Consider the following 16,108-nt stretch of genomic DNA (forward strand, 5'->3'; position numbering starts at 1 on the left):
AGTTTGAGGATGAAAAGCCGAAGAGAGCTTAATATCCACCTTCAATATCTCAAAGAGGGACCTCCAAAACTTGGATACAAACTGAGTACCTCGATCTGACACGATATCATCTGGTAGGCCATGATAACGATATATGTTATCAAGAAAGAGTCTTGCGGTGTCTTCACTTGACGATGTTTTCTTGCAAGGCACGAAATGCGCCATCTTTGTAAATCGATCCACCACAAAAAAGATGCTGTCAAATGAATTCGATGGCGGTAGGTCCGTAATGAAGTCCATAGAAACTGAAGACCATGGTCGGTGCGGAATAGGCAATGGCTGGAGAAGTCCATACGGACGATGTCGAGGAATCTTGGATCTTGAACAAACATCACAAGAAAGGACAAATTCCTTTACATCCTTCCACATTTGGGGCCACCAAAAATCTCGTGAAATGAGCTCTAAAGTCTTGTTGAATCCAAAATGTCCCACAGCTGGAAAGTCGTGGCGAGATTGAAGTACTCGGAGTCGAGTTGGTCCTTTCGGGATATACAACCGCTCCTCAAAATACAGAAGATCTCCTTCCACCTTAAACTTGTCATTATCGACACGTTGTTTGATGTCAAGAGCTATAGAATCCTCAATGGTCGCAATACGTACCTCGCTGAGGAAGCCGTCATCGATAGTTGCAACAGTAGCAAAAATCCTGAATTTTTCTGGTTTCAACAATATTGTACATTGTTGATCAAACGCTGCTTCTCCAACCTTTGGCGCAAGATACGATCTCCTCGATAATGCGTCAGATAATCCTTGCTGTTTTCCAGGGCGGTAGGTGATAATAAAGTCAAATCGTGATAGAGACATATTCCATCGAGCTTGACGACGATTCAAAATTCGAGCTGTCATGAAGTACTCCAAATTCTTGTGGTCCGTATAAACAGTCACTGGATGTGCAGCTCCTTCGAGGAAGTGACGCCACTCTTGGAAGGCATCCACTATAGCAAGCAGCTCTTTGTCGTGGATCTCGTAGTTGATCTCAGCAGCAGAGAACTTTTGTGAATAGAACGCAACTGGGTGAAGGTTCTTGTCTATGCCCATCTGTGAAAGCACAGCTCCCAAAGCAAAATCTGAAGCATCGGTCTCTAAATAGAAAGCCTTTGCAAAGTCAGGGTGTACCAAGATTGGAGCCGTAGTGAATGTCGTCTTGAGATCTTGAAATGCTTTTGCTGCTTGTGATCCCCATTCGAGCTTGTCTTTGCTTGTTAGACGTGTGAGTGGTGCAGCAACTTGAGAATAATTCTTGATGAAGATCCGATAGAAGTTAGCAAATCCAAGAAAACACTGAACATCTCTAACCGTCTTCGGAACTTCCCAAGATATAATTGCTTCTACCTTTTTTGGATCCATCTTCAAGTCCTCTGTAGTCGCAATGAAGCCCAAAAATTCCATCTCATTATGGTGAAATTGACACTTCTCCAACTTGGCGTAGAGTCCTCGTTCGCGTAGTTTTTCAAGAACCAAACAAACGTGCTTCTCATGTTCTTCTTCATTCTTGGAAAATATCAAAATATCATCCAGATAGATGACAACAAAGTCATCGAGGTACTCCCGAAAGATGTCGTTCATCATATGCTGAAAGACCGCTGGAGCATTGGTAAGACCAAAAGGCATGACATTGTACTCAAAATGGCCATACCTTGTACGAAAGGCTGTCTTCCATTCATCTCCTTCTTTGATTCGCACAAGGTTGTAGGCTCCTCTTAAATCAATCTTTGTAAAAATCCTTGCACGTCCAAGTTGATCTAAGAGGCCGGAGATCAAAGGTAAGGGATAGCGATTTTTCTTGGTCACCTTGTTGAGTCCTCGGTAGTCCACGCACATCCGCAGTGAGCCATCCTTTTTCTTCACGAATAAGATTGGTGCTCCAGCTGGCGACTTTGAATGTCGAATAAAATTCTTGGCTAGATTCTCATCAATGTACTTCCGCAATTCTGCCAACTCCGTCTGCGATAGGTTGTATATTGGACCAAAAGGTGGTTGCACTCCTTCCTCTAAGTCTATGGCGCAATCATATGGTCGATGTTCCGGCAGTATATCGGCGTTCTTCTTCTGAAACACGTCTTCAAAATCCCTATATTGCTCTGGTATATTCGATGTTGAGATATTCTCGCCGCTAGTTGGAGCTGCATAAATGACAAATGGTGCGCCTTCCTTGGACGATCTTAGGAACGCTCTCGCTCCAATAAACATGGATTTCTTCATGTAGGTTCTACCAACAGATTTATTATTATTTTTTTCAGGAAATGTTATCCTTCGTAGCCTCCAATCAATGGACGGATTATGATCTTCTAACCAAGAAAGACCAAGGATAACAGGGCTTGATGGGGTTCTAATAATATTAAAAATAACGTGACTACTATAGTCCTTAAACACCACTTCTATAGGTTCTGATTCGTGGGTAACGTTGCCTGACAATAAGGGTCGTCCATCTATCACCTCTACGTGAACAGGTTTGGACTTCTGTACTAAACGGATCTTGTGGCGTTTAGCAAACTCTTCATCTAAAAAACAAGTAGATGCCCCCGAATCCAATAAAGCTAAAGTTTTTTGTTTTTGAGGGCCTAAAAACAAAGGAATTGTAAAACAACGGGCAGGTTGGACAGAGAAGGAGGAACCTGATTGTTGTTGTGATATTAGATTGTCCAGCCGCACGGTTCCTACTGTGGCTGGGCATCGTCGTTTTCCGGAATCATCGCACTTCTAGTCTTGACAGGGTGCCAATTTTGCTTCTTTGGGCAATTTCCAACCTTGTGACCTTCTTCTCCACAGTACAAACATAACCCTTCCTCCATACGCCGTTTCTTCTCTGTTGGAGTAAGAGATCGGACACGTGCCGTGTCGATTTGCATGTCTGTTGCCTCCGAATGTGAGTTTAAGCTATTTGCAGACATAGTCACGTCGTAACGAGTCATTTGGTATCTTGGACGTTGGTCTTGGCAACGCTGGAATAGGCGGTTGTCACACTTTACAGCTTGGCTAATAGCTTCGTTGAGCGTTTGAGGATCAGGAAGAGATAACAGCAAGTCCTTCACATCATCCTTCAAGCCCCAATAAAACTGACTCACCAACGCCTCTTCACCCCAATTAATGTCACTTGCCAATTGTCTGAAATCCGAGGCATAGACTGATGCAGAGCGTGTTCCTTGTCGTAGCGATCGGATCTTTGTTGTAGCCCATCGAAATTTATCATGCTCGCCAAATGCTTCTGCAAACGCCTCCAAGAACGTTTCAAAGTTGCTCAAGATTGGCGATCGCTTCTCGAACAAGGGAGTAAACCAAGACAGAGCTTGTGCTGTAAGCAAGGTTCCAACAAGCCCAACACGCGCTTCCTCCGTCGGATAACGTTCGGGCTGTAAAATTGTTATCAACCTGATTTGGTTGACAAAACCTCGAAACTTGGAACGAGTTCCATCAAACTTATCCGGAAGACTAACTCGAGGCTCCTTTCGTTGTAGGACTACTCGATCTTGTTGAAATGGAGGTAGAACTGCTTCTTCTGGCGTAGAAGTTTGAGGCTGATATGCTTTAGATGGCGCTATCCCAGATGCTCCATTGTTATGGAGTCCTACCATGACTCCTTCGATCTCTGTTGTCCTATGTGACAACGAGGCAAGAGCATTTATGATGGCGTCTAGTTTGGATTCCAAACTTTCAGCCATTTTAACGTCTTAACCTTCGGCTAACCTTCAGAAGGAAGAAAAAAGAGTTTTGACAAGAGGACAATATTGGTTCAGAGGAGAGTACTCCGCAACCTCTAAAACGCCTTAAGACTCCAAGATGAGGGGTAATCCACTCTCTCTAAGAAGAATAAGGCTCCAATATTGAGAAAGAAGAGATATCAGTTTAGAGGAGGGTAATCCGCAACCTCTAAAACACTAGCACACCTTCAAGAAGAGGTGTAATCCACTCTCTAACAAGAAGGAACTAGCTCTGATACCAGTGAAAATGCAGTCTCGACAAACTGTCACGGACACAAAATACAGACTTGAAATCTAAGAAGAAGTTTAAGAAGAAGTGGTAGAACTAGATTAAACAGATGAGTACAAGAACAACACCAGAAAGGTGAGCTAGAACTCCAAGAGATGTGTTGTCGAGACTGAAGAACCATTCAACCTCGACTCCTATATATACTACTGAATACGAAGCTTCTCGAGCTACTTCCGCTAACTAGGACGCTTCTCCAACAACTTCTACTAATTAGGAAACTTCTCGAGCAACTTCCTAGAATCTATCAGAATATTCTAGAATCTTCTAAAAATATTCTAGAACCTTCTAACAGAATCTTTAGGGAATATTCTAAGAATCTTCTAAAACCATCTAAAGGAATCTTTAGAGAATCTTTAGAGAATATTCAAAGAATCTTCCAATGTATGTCCATGACAGATAGATATAATTGTTAATCAAAAAGATTGATTTATTTATAAATAAAAAAGATCTTTGTCTACGATAGTCCAACTTGTCACAAGGACAAGTAGTCTTGATATTACAATAAAGTTGCCATACCTTATTACTTATGTTGAGTTGTGGTTGTTTTTTATAATATGCATATGCATTGATCTATTATCGTTCTTGAGCTTCCTTTAATTATGTCTTTATTATTGTATGTGGCTCTAACAAATAATTTGTAAAATCTTTTGTTATAGGATTATCAATTTTTAAAAAGTCAAAATTATCAAGTCATGGATGATAACCATAATTGATAAGAAAAGTATTTTTTAAGTAGAAAAGTAGAATATATCAAATTATTATATACAAACTCTGTCAATGGCAAAATAGTTCTTCAATCATCTTGACGATAGGTAATGGTACACCTTAAATATTACTCTAAAATTTGATTCATTCATTCTATTTACCTATTAATTTCAAGATAGAAAGTCAAAGAGAGCTTTATATCTACTTTTAAAATCTAAAAAAAGATTTTCTATAATTTTGATATGAATTGAGTCTTTTTATTTGATATGATATCTTTGGAAAATCCATAATAATAATAGATGTTTTTTAAAAATATTTAGCCATTTTTTCACTTAATATAGATTTTGTACATGGTATAACTATGATATCTTGATAAAAAAATCTACTATCTGAAATATATAATCATACAAACTTGAAACTAGAAGATCTATGATAAAATCCATAGAAATAGAAGACTATGATTGTTTTTAAATAAATAATGGCTAGAAAAATTTATAAGATTAATAACAAGGAATTTTTGTTCTTGAACAAATATTACATGATTGTACAAAGTCTTTAATTATCTTCAACACTTGACACTACAAAAAATCTCTTGAAATTAGATCCAAAGTCTTATTATATCAAAAATATTTGGCTGTTAGAAAGTCATGATAAACTTGAAAAAGATATAATCATGCTTTGTCTTCTAAAATATATAATTTTCTCTTCAAATAGAGTATTATTATTTTTAAATTCAAATTTGAAAGTAACTTGAGACTTAGAAGAATTATTCTTGATATTATGAATAAAAAAATTAAAAGAAATATTTAATTGAATTTCCTTGATAAAAGTTGAATCAATAGTCAATATTGATTTTATTGCTCAAAGATAAAAATATTATGGCTTCAAGTAAATAATTCTTTGTTGATAAAAAGCTACATTTCTTTCTTTTGATGCAAGATAAGAATGTCTAGATATGATGTTTGATAAGTCCAGTTATTTTTTTAATTGATAAATAATCTTGAAATCAAATCTTGATAAAGACATGCTCCAATGAGCTTAGCGACTATTCAAAACACGTACCAATATGAAGTACTTGAGGTTCTTGTGATTTGTATGTACATCAATTAGACTAAAAGCACCTTTTAGATAATGATGCCATTCTTAAAATGAATCCATAATTGTAAAAAGCTCTTTCTTATGGATCTCATAATTAATCTTGACTACTAAAAATTTCTTAGAATGAAAAGCTACCATGTGGAATTTGTCATCTACTTCCATTTGTGACAAAACAACAGCTATAGTAAAGTGTAATGTATTTGTTTCTATAAAGAGTGCCTTCAAAAAGTTGACATAATAGAAGATTGGTACAAAAAATAAATGATGTCTTTAAGGCTTCAAATTATATTTTAACTTCTTTATATATCAAGCATGTTAAAAGAGCCACAACTTAAAAAAAATTTTTGATGAAATTTTGATAATAGTTAAAAAATCTTAAAAAATATTGCACATCTTTGACTATTTATGATAGTTTGGACCTTCTTAAGATCCATCATAAGAGCATTGTTTGAAATGATGTATCTTAAGAAATAAAATTGAGTAATGTGAAATATACATTTTTTCATCTTAACATATAATCTTATATCTTTTAATTTTTGTAACAAATAAAAAATTTAAAGTTCATGCTCTTTTGTGTTCTTAAAGTAGAGTAAGATGTCATCTTAATAATAGAGGATAAAATCATCAAGAGACTCACAAAAACATCATTCATTAGATGTTGAAAAGTAATTAGTGCATTTGTGAGTCCAGAAGGCATGATATTATATTTGAAATGTCTATACTTTGTTCAAAATAAAGTTTTCCATTCATCTTATTCTTTTTCCATAAATAATATATGTGGCATATATAACAAAAGTTGGCCCTTCTTTTGTAACATGCATGAAAGCTTTTGTACATATCAATAATAATTTGGATATATCAATCTTATGGATTTCTACTTATTTAGCAGAATCTTGAGCTAAACTATAGAAAAAATCAAGATTGCAAGAAATTCAATCTATTTGATGATTATATCTTTTTACTTATAATATTCTTAAAATAATTAGATTAAATAGAAATTTAATCATATTAAATATTACTAAACTATTATAACCATTATTTTCTACTTTTATAATAATAATTTCATAGGTAATATCTCCAAAAGATAATGAATGACAATCTATTACTTCTACATGTACATATTTGATTTTCTTTAATAAGGATATATCTTATTTTTTGACAAAGTCTTTGTCTATGAAACAAGTTGAAGCTCTTAAATCCAATAAGGCTTAGATTTTGTAATTTTTTGGTCATAAACAAAATTTTATTATAAATTAAGATAAAAGATCTAAGGAGAAAATAAGACCTTTATTAGAAATTATGTAAGATTCTAGCTATGTAGTTTCTATTGTAGCTACAAAAATTAATTTTTTGACATATTGTCTTCTTTGGCAACTATACTCTTCATTTTATAGTTGCATTATTTCTTTGGACAATGTTGAATAGTATGCTTGGATTTTCCACAATGTAGATATAAATCTTTTTGATAACAATAAGCCTTTTCTTGCTTAGTAAGACGTTTAAAATGTATTATATCCATTTGCATTGGTTTTGGCTTTGATGAATAAGTTTTTAAAAACTTGGGAGCTATCATCATTATTTGACTTGTTCCTCTTTAGCCAAATTTTTACTCTTGACACCTTTCCAATAATGAGTTGACACATGCAATAACTTGAACAATAAAATATTTCAAAGATTTTACTTTTGGTATTGTCAATAACAAATCTTTGAAGTTGTTATTTAATTCATATCAAAATTGATCAATAAAGGCTTTGTTATTCTAGTATACATTGTAAACAAGGTTTTGAAATTCAATAGCATATATGGTGGCTAACTGTGATCCTTGCCATAAAGATAAGAACTTGGTCTTTGCTTTTCTTTGTTGATCACTTTTTTCAAATGTAGTTATAAATACTTCTAGGAATAAATTCAAACCATAAAAGAATTATGAATTCTTTTCCATCAAAGATAAAAACCAAGAGAAAGCACATCCAAATAAAAAGGCATCTATAAATCCAACTTGAGTAAATCCATCAAGATATTGGAAGGGATAAAACCTTACATAAAACTTGATTTGTTGTAGAAATCTTTGAAATTTTGATCTTGTTCTATCAAATTTCTTGAGCATACGAATCCTTGTCTCTATCATACTTATAAAAGTAAAATTAATTTGAATTTGGTTGTGAGATTGATCTACTTGTTTCTTTCAACTATACAACTTTTTGATACTGACTTCTTCTGTAGTTGTAGGATTAATATTTCCATAGATGGTGCTTATGATGTATGAAATTTTTTCCTTAAAAGTATTGATAAGTTCATAAAGTTTTGTATTATTTATAAATATATTCTCACTTCTAGTAAATGAAGCATCTATAATTTTTTTCTTCATTTCAAATAATTTAACAAATCTACAATTTAAATTTAAAGAGAACAATCTACAACCTCAAATAGCAAAAGATGAATAATCTACTCTCTTTAAGGATAAAAACAATGTTAGAAAATTAAAATTTTTATTTAAAGATGGATAATGTACAACCTTGAAAATATAAAAATAAAAGTAGAGTAATCCATTTACTTCTAAAATTAGATAAAAATAATGGATTAGGATTCTTGTCAAATTATCAAAGACATTAATCTTAAAAAAAGAAATCCTCAATATACTCTCATGTCATTCAAAAGGACTAAAAAATCACTCAAAGATGATATGGTACTAAACTAGAATGGCTATTGCTAAAGACAAGAAGATTAGAATAACTTAAAATAAGATTAAAGACTAAAAAGACATCGATAAGAGTGAAGAAGGCTTCATTCTTGCTTCCATATATACTCTTAACTAAGAGCTATGTGGCGATGTTGTATAGGACCTCCAAAACATGTTGATTTTGCAAGACATGTATCTTAACTTGTAAAGCAAGTTTTCTATATATGTGCTATATAATTAACTTATTCTACATCCTATTAATACACAATTAATTTATTGACCAAGTTTCTAATCTATCAATCAACTACAAATACATGTAAAATCAAAGTAGCATCTATGAAACTTCTAATAAGTTTTTTTAAAAAAAATTATGAAATAAATCTACTTTTATCTACTTCTATTTAATTATATTGATAAATATTAGAATAAATATGAATGTTTGTGATAGGAAGAGAATCAAAATGGAAAAATCAAGATTAATTTATGTGCATTTATTAGAAGAGGTTGTTGACATTTTTACCAAACCTTTGGGGCAAGGACTATTCAAAAAATCTAGAACTAAACTAAATATTATGTTCATTGAAAATGCCTAGTTAAATTGAAATTTACCTTGTCCTACCTTCTTCTTTCATATCAGTAAGCCTCTATCAACAATTTTTATTGCATAGTTGCATTTGAATTAATCTTTTTTTGTCTACTCCTTATAATGAGGGATTTTCAAGCTTCCTTTAATCATTTATTTCAATCTTGCAACAACAATCTCAAAGCCTATAAAGCATGAAAAAGATTATTACCAAAACTAGGATTATGTAACAAGATGATTGTGAAGAATGTTTGTCAAAATTTCCAAGTTTTCAAAATTTAAAGCTCTTCAATCAACTTTTGAATGATAGACTTTTTTGATACAAAACTCATCACGAATTCTTAAATCTCCATCTTAACATTAAACTTATGATAAATCTTTCCAGTCACTTAAACCAAATCAACAGCCATGGATGCATGAACAAATGTAAATTAGACAATCTCATAATTCAATTGTTCCTACAAAGGAAGATCTTCTAATAGCTACATTTCCATCAACCAATAACCACAACCTCTAAAATGAACAAGCTTTGCCACAACTAAATTCATGGTGCTCATGGTTTTGCATAAGAATAATTGAAGAAAGCAATTTGCTCCTTATAACATCCAATCTCAGATTTGCAACATCATCGTTGGAAGACATAAAGGGAACATCAAAATTTAGAAACTTGGCAATACAACTCCCAAGAACTAGAATCGGAACCCTCATTGATTCCATTGCCAAAGACAACATCTCCTTGCTTCACTTCAAACAAATCCTCTCCACATGGCACAATGAATTGATCTAAGATTACCAAATCAAAACAAATAGAATTAGCCAACAAATTATATCATATGAGATATAATTTGAGCATTGGAAAATTGATCTAAGATTATCAAAAACAAAACAAATAGAATTAGCCAAAAAATTATATCATGTGAAATATAATTTGAGCGCTGGAAGAAAACTCTTGTAATCACAAATGGGAGCAATCCTATGATGAACTCTATCACCTCCATCAAACCAAAACCCTTGTGTGCGTTTTTTTTCTCTTTGCTGTCACTCTTTAGGAAACACAAACGTGTTGGTACAAAATTAGGGCTTATAATAGATTCCATCGTCACAACCCAGCAGATGACTTCGTATCAAGAAGGATGTTAGAACATTCATCCTACTCGCCATCTGCTTAGACAAATATCATAGACTAAACTGAGCTCCGGAAATCATGGCGGATCACTCGGTGCTTGGCTTGATAGGATTTGTATACCTCCAAGTGCTACAGTCGCGAGTGTGCAAGTGTGCACCATTTTTTATTCTCATTGTTGTTTATATTATTATCTTTGTTATTTCCTCAGAAATCCTTAGCTGGGCCGTTCGGCTAATACCGGCTGTGGTGTGAGTTCCTTTCAGTTTATTGTGCAGTTCAACGTCCATCGAGGATCATGATTTTAAGTAAAGTTTTCGTGGGTTAAAGGTTTGGGGTATCGCGTAAAATACCTTGGTATCGGCCTATCTTCATTTTCCTTACACTCCGTCAGATTGCTCCGTGGTGCTCCTCTCTAAGCTTCCTAGTGAAAACTACCGCAGATTGGACACAGCAAAGTTTCTCAATAAACAAGTCACGGGAGGGCTCGTGCTGGGAGGACGGATAACGGCAAGTAGGTCAATCGATCTGAGGGGGCTAGAGCACAATGTGCACATCCTCTAACTACCCCGTAGTAGTCTAGTAAACATGAAAAAGTATCGGCACAAGTGTGAGATTTCAATGTACTAAACTTCCTCACGTGGTAAACTCATGCTCGCTCAAAGTTGATTTACAAAGTTCTTTTGCAGTACTAATGTGGTCTAAGAAAGACCAAAAGTGATGATTAACTATCTACGTGCCAAGAAAAATCAAGCAAAATCATTAATCCATGCCTGCAAAACATCTATCAACCAAGTACTCATGTTCTTCCCAGAAAAGAAATATAGCTTTTCACGCGGAGATAGTCCAGCACAAGGTACATGTAGAACATAAAGATTAAAATAAATTAAGCGCTACGTTTAGGCCTCAAAGGATTTCACTAGATTAGAAAGGGTCCTCATTGAAATGTGATCTAAGCTCCCATTGGAAGTATTCCTCGGTGAAGAGATGCAACACTTTTGGGCTTGCTAAGAATTTCTTAAGACACTTGTTTTTGATTTTCAGACCCGAAGTAATTTCCCAGCAATCTTTGATCCAGTACCATGTTCGGCAGCTGCAACACAGGCAAGCACTAAGTCAGGAACTTAAGCTTCCAAAAGTTCTTGTCAGTGTGAAACCATCACTTCAATTGAAAATCAGTCAAAATCGTTTGTTCAGCATGAACGCTTTGTCAGAATCGATTTCGTAGATAGAGCGTTTATGATAACCTTCGCTGAAGTTGGAAAATGACCTCTTACCTTTTCCCCAAAAAACATCTTGGTGTTATTAGCAACAGCCTCAATAAATTTCAACTCGAGGAATTCAGGAGTCAACTTCAGTTCATTGGCCTTAGCTTCCTTCATAACTCTGCAGCACATTCCAGAGGGAAGACCTTAGTTTAAATATACAGAGAACCCTATCAATTTCGAGTTCTAGAGAACGATCCGTAATATGATATTTCCATATCAGATCATCTCACGTTACACAAAATATATGGAGAGGATACGTGGAGCTTAAAAATTCTGGAAGTTCCGCGCAGTCTTCTAACTACGACAAGCTTAGATTTTAAAAACATACACCATGTACACATTGAAAAGCAACAGCAAGGCCGATAGGACATACCTATAGAAATTTGCATCAGCCAAACTCTTCTCTTTTGCAAGGAAGATTTCATTCTCTATTTCTTGCTGCGTTTTGATGCTCTCCTTCTCCCTCAAACGTTGTGTCATCTGGATCTCACTAACTTTGGCATTCTTCTCAGCATCGGTAACTGCTCTTTTCTTTATTGTTTCAGCCTCTTTCTCTGCTAACTTCTGCTTCTCTACAGCGATCAGCACCTGCATATTTCAATCAAACCCCCTGACAATGTTACAAAGTCTAACGAAACTGGATATAGTAACCCATATCAAACCCAACACAAATAAGAAAGATTAAAACTTGAGAACACCAACGGTTCATGGGCCATTCCAGGCACTAACTCTAGACATGCTCATGTACAGCACAACGCACTCTTGCACAGGATCTAATTAACTTCAGACAATAAGTAACGTGCTTAAATTTTACATTACAGTGTAAATAGAGAAGGTTACCTTGGTGCGCTCCTCTTCCATGATTTCATAATTGCGTGCAATGGACAGTGGAATTGTAGGTTTTGTTACACGCACTCCAATAATTTCAATACCTGGAGCATATAGTGTACAATCTCGCTGAATTGCCTCTTTCATCATCTCATCAATCTGCAAGACGAAAATCAAATAATAAAAAGCTTAATAAATGTAGAGTGAAAATATTAAGGACAGCCTTGGACCTTCAGAAATAACAAGAAAATTCTGCCATTGAAGTCCCAGCACGCAACTGTAGAAACCGCCTAATGGAAGAATAACCAATTTGCATTATCAGAACTTGTAATTTGAGATCTTTTTTCTTATTCTGGATAGGAAGATCCAAAACACGTTGACGCACCTGATCAAACTTGTCAATGTAAACTTCTTGCAAAGTATGACAACTGCAAAATTGGTTAATTTCATGATGAATCTTGTCGTAAATCCATGTTTTGTCATATTGAACGCCAAAGTTCAAGATAGTTTCATATACATTATTCTTCTTTAATCTGTTAACAACCTGTGAAATATAGAAAAAATAAAATTAAAAATACAACTGGGGTGTTATTCATATAAATAGTAACCTAGTAGAAATAAAAACAGATACAATGAAACTTTGCACACCCGCAATGCAAAATTACGCATTAAGTACTAAATAATTGCGGAATACTAAAGAATGCTCGTAGGTGAGTGCAAGTATGTCAGACCTTCTCAGAGATGCATTGCACCACCAATCCGAACCAAGCTACTAACTAACATAATAACAAGTCTACTAGAACAATTCCCAAGCTGATCAATCTTTCTCACAAGAAATAACTACTGCCTCCATCACTGGATGAAGCACATGTAAAAAAAACCTAATCTGCTGACAGTATCATCACTCATACAGATACACCAAAAGAAAGTAACAATAAGCACCAAATGGAGCAAGTAGAAGTATCTAGTAGCGCAATTCAAGCTAGCAAAACATTAAGAGAAAATAACAATGCAACTAAATACTGGAGAAAATGCTTGATATCTACCTCAATCTTTGCGAATTCGAGCATAACTCCTCCCTTTGTACCACAAGGTATGTTCATAACCTGAAAACCAACATTATTAGTGCAACGAAATACTGACAGCCTCTTGGGCCAATAAAATGCCCTCTCCTAGTTGACACTCGTGAAATAAGACCGTTACCCGCTGCCATTGAACATTTCTGTTTTGATCAATTATTAATGAGGTGCTCGACTGCCACATAAAAGTAAGGGCTTTTATACCTTGTCCTATGGGATGTGGTACACAGACACAGGAGAAGAAGTTACAATATTTAGAGAAATAATGGAATGCAATTGATTGGAAGTTCAAAGTTATCCTATACGGCTCTAAGAAACCAGAAGACAAGGAAATAAAATTTTGATACGGATGGTAAGACTACATCGAATCCCAAATGGAAACAAACCTTGCAAAATACTTTTCTCCCACAGGCAATTTTCTTTTTATGTGATGTTGAGATTACAACGCAAACATTTCCTAGAAAAAGGCGTCATACTTGAACAATTTTAAATCTATTTTCATATTGCCCTATGCCCTGTCCTCCAAAATAGCCACAATTTGTGCTGAAAATTTTGGATTGTCCTTTGTCTGTGAGACAAAATGTAGGGCAGCCCTAAGTACTTTCAAGACTGATTTCGAGATCTCTAATAGACGACTCTACATGTGGCACTCGCAACCATAGCAAACACACGGAAAGAAATAAAATAGACCTACCTGATCTGTCTGAATGGTCACTTGAATAGGCTCAACACGAGTAAGAAAGGGGATCATGAGATGAAATCCTGTAATACTAGAAAAATTGAGGTTCATTAAGATGCTACTAATAAGGAATCACTCGTACCCAAAGTCTACATTACTACTAGTAATGAAAGAAGGACCTTGAACAAATTAACGTAGTCCAAGAGTAAACATTTTGCGGTGCATAAGTGCTATATGAAGGAATGAAGAAAGCGTGCGCAGAAAATCACAATGAGGAAAAATACTTTGGCATTTGAGAGAACGGTGTGAAATAAAGCGAGTTAGAACAGACCAGGCTCTGAAATTGTGTTCAGAAGGGCACCACCACGCCAGTATACTCCGACATGACCTTCAGGAATCTGATGCAGCAGGACCAAATTTGTGCCTGCAACCGCCAAAGGAACCAAAATCTGTAAATCAACGCAGCTTGATTAGAAATCAAACTAACTTCGATTATTCTAACGCAATGTCATGATCGTTAGTCAAAATTAAGTTCAGTCACGCAGGAAAAGGTTTTAAATAAAATCAATGAGATGTAGGTTTAAGTAAACGGAGTACCGCTAATCCAATGGCACATATGGCAAACAAGATCGGTGGAGATGGACTATCGCTGGGTCTTGTTGGAGCCCGGGGCGCTCCCTCAGAGAACCGTCTACTTCCATCCATTCTGTTTGAGACATCAAAAACTGTCAAATAATCATAGGTTTCAATTCAAGCACCTGTGGAGTACGCGATCTAACAGTAAAGATGCGGGGTATTTTCAGCCACATATAACATCACTGCAGACTCTTGTAGTCAACAGAAAAGCAAACATATCATAATTCTTCAAATTCATTCAAATGAGTTTCATAATCTAGAGCACACTAATATATACACCAGTTGTGACGATAAAACTGTGGTGGTCACAAGCACCTGTTCATCTGACTGCAGTCGCAAAATATCCACTCGCATCCAGAATTTCAACCTAAACAGCAGAATTTCATGATTCAAAACACTAGAAACACATCTCTTAGCATATCAAAAACTAGTACACAATCAGATACAATTAAACATAAAAGCCAGCACTACAAACAAACCGCAGAACCAAGAAGATAAAACCTAAAATTCACACATTATCCTAGCACGATTAAACCAACCGACAATTAAAAATGACAATAATGCCCATAAGAGAACCTTTGCAGCTCATGCTGTAATCCAATAACTACCTAAAGCAAACCTCTAAAACCTACGTTTTCTAGGTTTTTCAAAACCTATCTTAGCATATTTTAACTACAAGTTATCGCGCGATTTATTGCGTGGATTAATTACAGCTTGAAAAACGACCGAAATAAGAGTCCAGAATAGCGTAATTCGAGCGTTTCAACCGGTCGAACCCAACGCAGACACAGACATCGTCACTGCAGTTCAAATTTTCAGCTAAAAAAGCTAAGAAAAAATTGTGAAAACAAGCTGTTGCAGTAAGAAGAGTAGGAAATTTTACATACGTGAAGCAAAGAAGAATTCGAAGGTGCGGCAAAGCGAGAGGCGGGATTGAGAGCTCTACTATCCGAGAGGCAGGCCGAGTATCGGCAACTTCACTTCAAGAGGGAATTCTTGCAACCAAGACACATAAATGGATGAATGATTCCAACCATCGATTCGTCATTCATCCTGGAGTTCGGCTGTCGAGTCCTATTTTCACCGCATGGTGACGTAGATAGTCAATGACCAGCGTGAGGCGATGCTTGTCCCGGCAAATTTCTAAACTGTCATCAAATCAAATAGAGCAAATGAAGCGAGGATCAATGGTTGAGTAAAACACATAGAAATCAGCAGTACTTTGCTAGAGATCATGACTTTTGAGGAAAGTAATAAACTTCATGTTCCAAACTTGATTAATCCACAAAGACTTGTGCTTAAACAACAGATTTTTTTATTATTGTAAAGAAGAGGATAACAACGAGGTAATTCTATATAGATTTATCTAAATAAATAGATTTAGCTATATAAAAAAGTTGTTT

The 16,108-nt window shown here is 35.3% G+C and overlaps 1 protein-coding gene across 2 annotated transcripts; it reads right to left on the reverse strand.

Moving 5' to 3' along the window:
- Positions 1 to 11,019: 11,019 nt before the first annotated feature.
- Positions 11,020 to 15,704, reverse strand: LOC112294432 (uncharacterized). 2 transcript variants are annotated; one of them, XM_073531635.2, is made up of 11 exons: positions 15,593 to 15,704; positions 15,021 to 15,072; positions 14,667 to 14,775; positions 14,401 to 14,493; positions 14,085 to 14,152; positions 13,358 to 13,417; positions 12,697 to 12,855; positions 12,324 to 12,470; positions 11,857 to 12,071; positions 11,493 to 11,601; positions 11,020 to 11,308 (listed from the first exon to the last, which is right to left on the reverse strand). In XM_073531635.2, the coding sequence occupies exons 3-11, from the start codon at positions 14,683 to 14,685 to the stop codon at positions 11,234 to 11,236; spliced, it is 945 nt and encodes a 314-aa protein (XP_073387736.1). In that variant the 5' UTR covers positions 14,686 to 14,775; positions 15,021 to 15,072; positions 15,593 to 15,704; the 3' UTR covers positions 11,020 to 11,233. The 2 variants fall into 2 exon arrangements, with proteins under 2 accessions (XP_073387736.1, XP_073387728.1); XM_073531627.1 differs by having other exon boundaries at positions 14,401 to 14,518.
- Between the last annotated feature and the right edge of the window lie 404 nt (positions 15,705 to 16,108).

The sequence above is a fragment of the Physcomitrium patens genome, chromosome 2 (assembly GCF_059467195.1).
Source record: "Physcomitrium patens ecotype Gransden chromosome 2, ASM5946719v1, whole genome shotgun sequence".
Taxonomy (NCBI): domain Eukaryota; kingdom Viridiplantae; phylum Streptophyta; class Bryopsida; order Funariales; family Funariaceae; genus Physcomitrium; species Physcomitrium patens.

Excerpts from the sequence above, each read along its gene's own strand:
- LOC112294432 (XM_073531627.1), bottom strand. Across the intron at positions 11,602-11,856 it reads GCTGATGCAAATTTCTATAG|AGTTATGAAGGAAGCTAAGG; the intron begins GTATGTCCTATC and ends AATGTGCTGCAG. Across the intron at positions 11,309-11,492 it reads AGATGTTTTTTGGGGAAAAG|CTGCCGAACATGGTACTGGA; the intron begins GTAAGAGGTCAT and ends CCTGTGTTGCAG.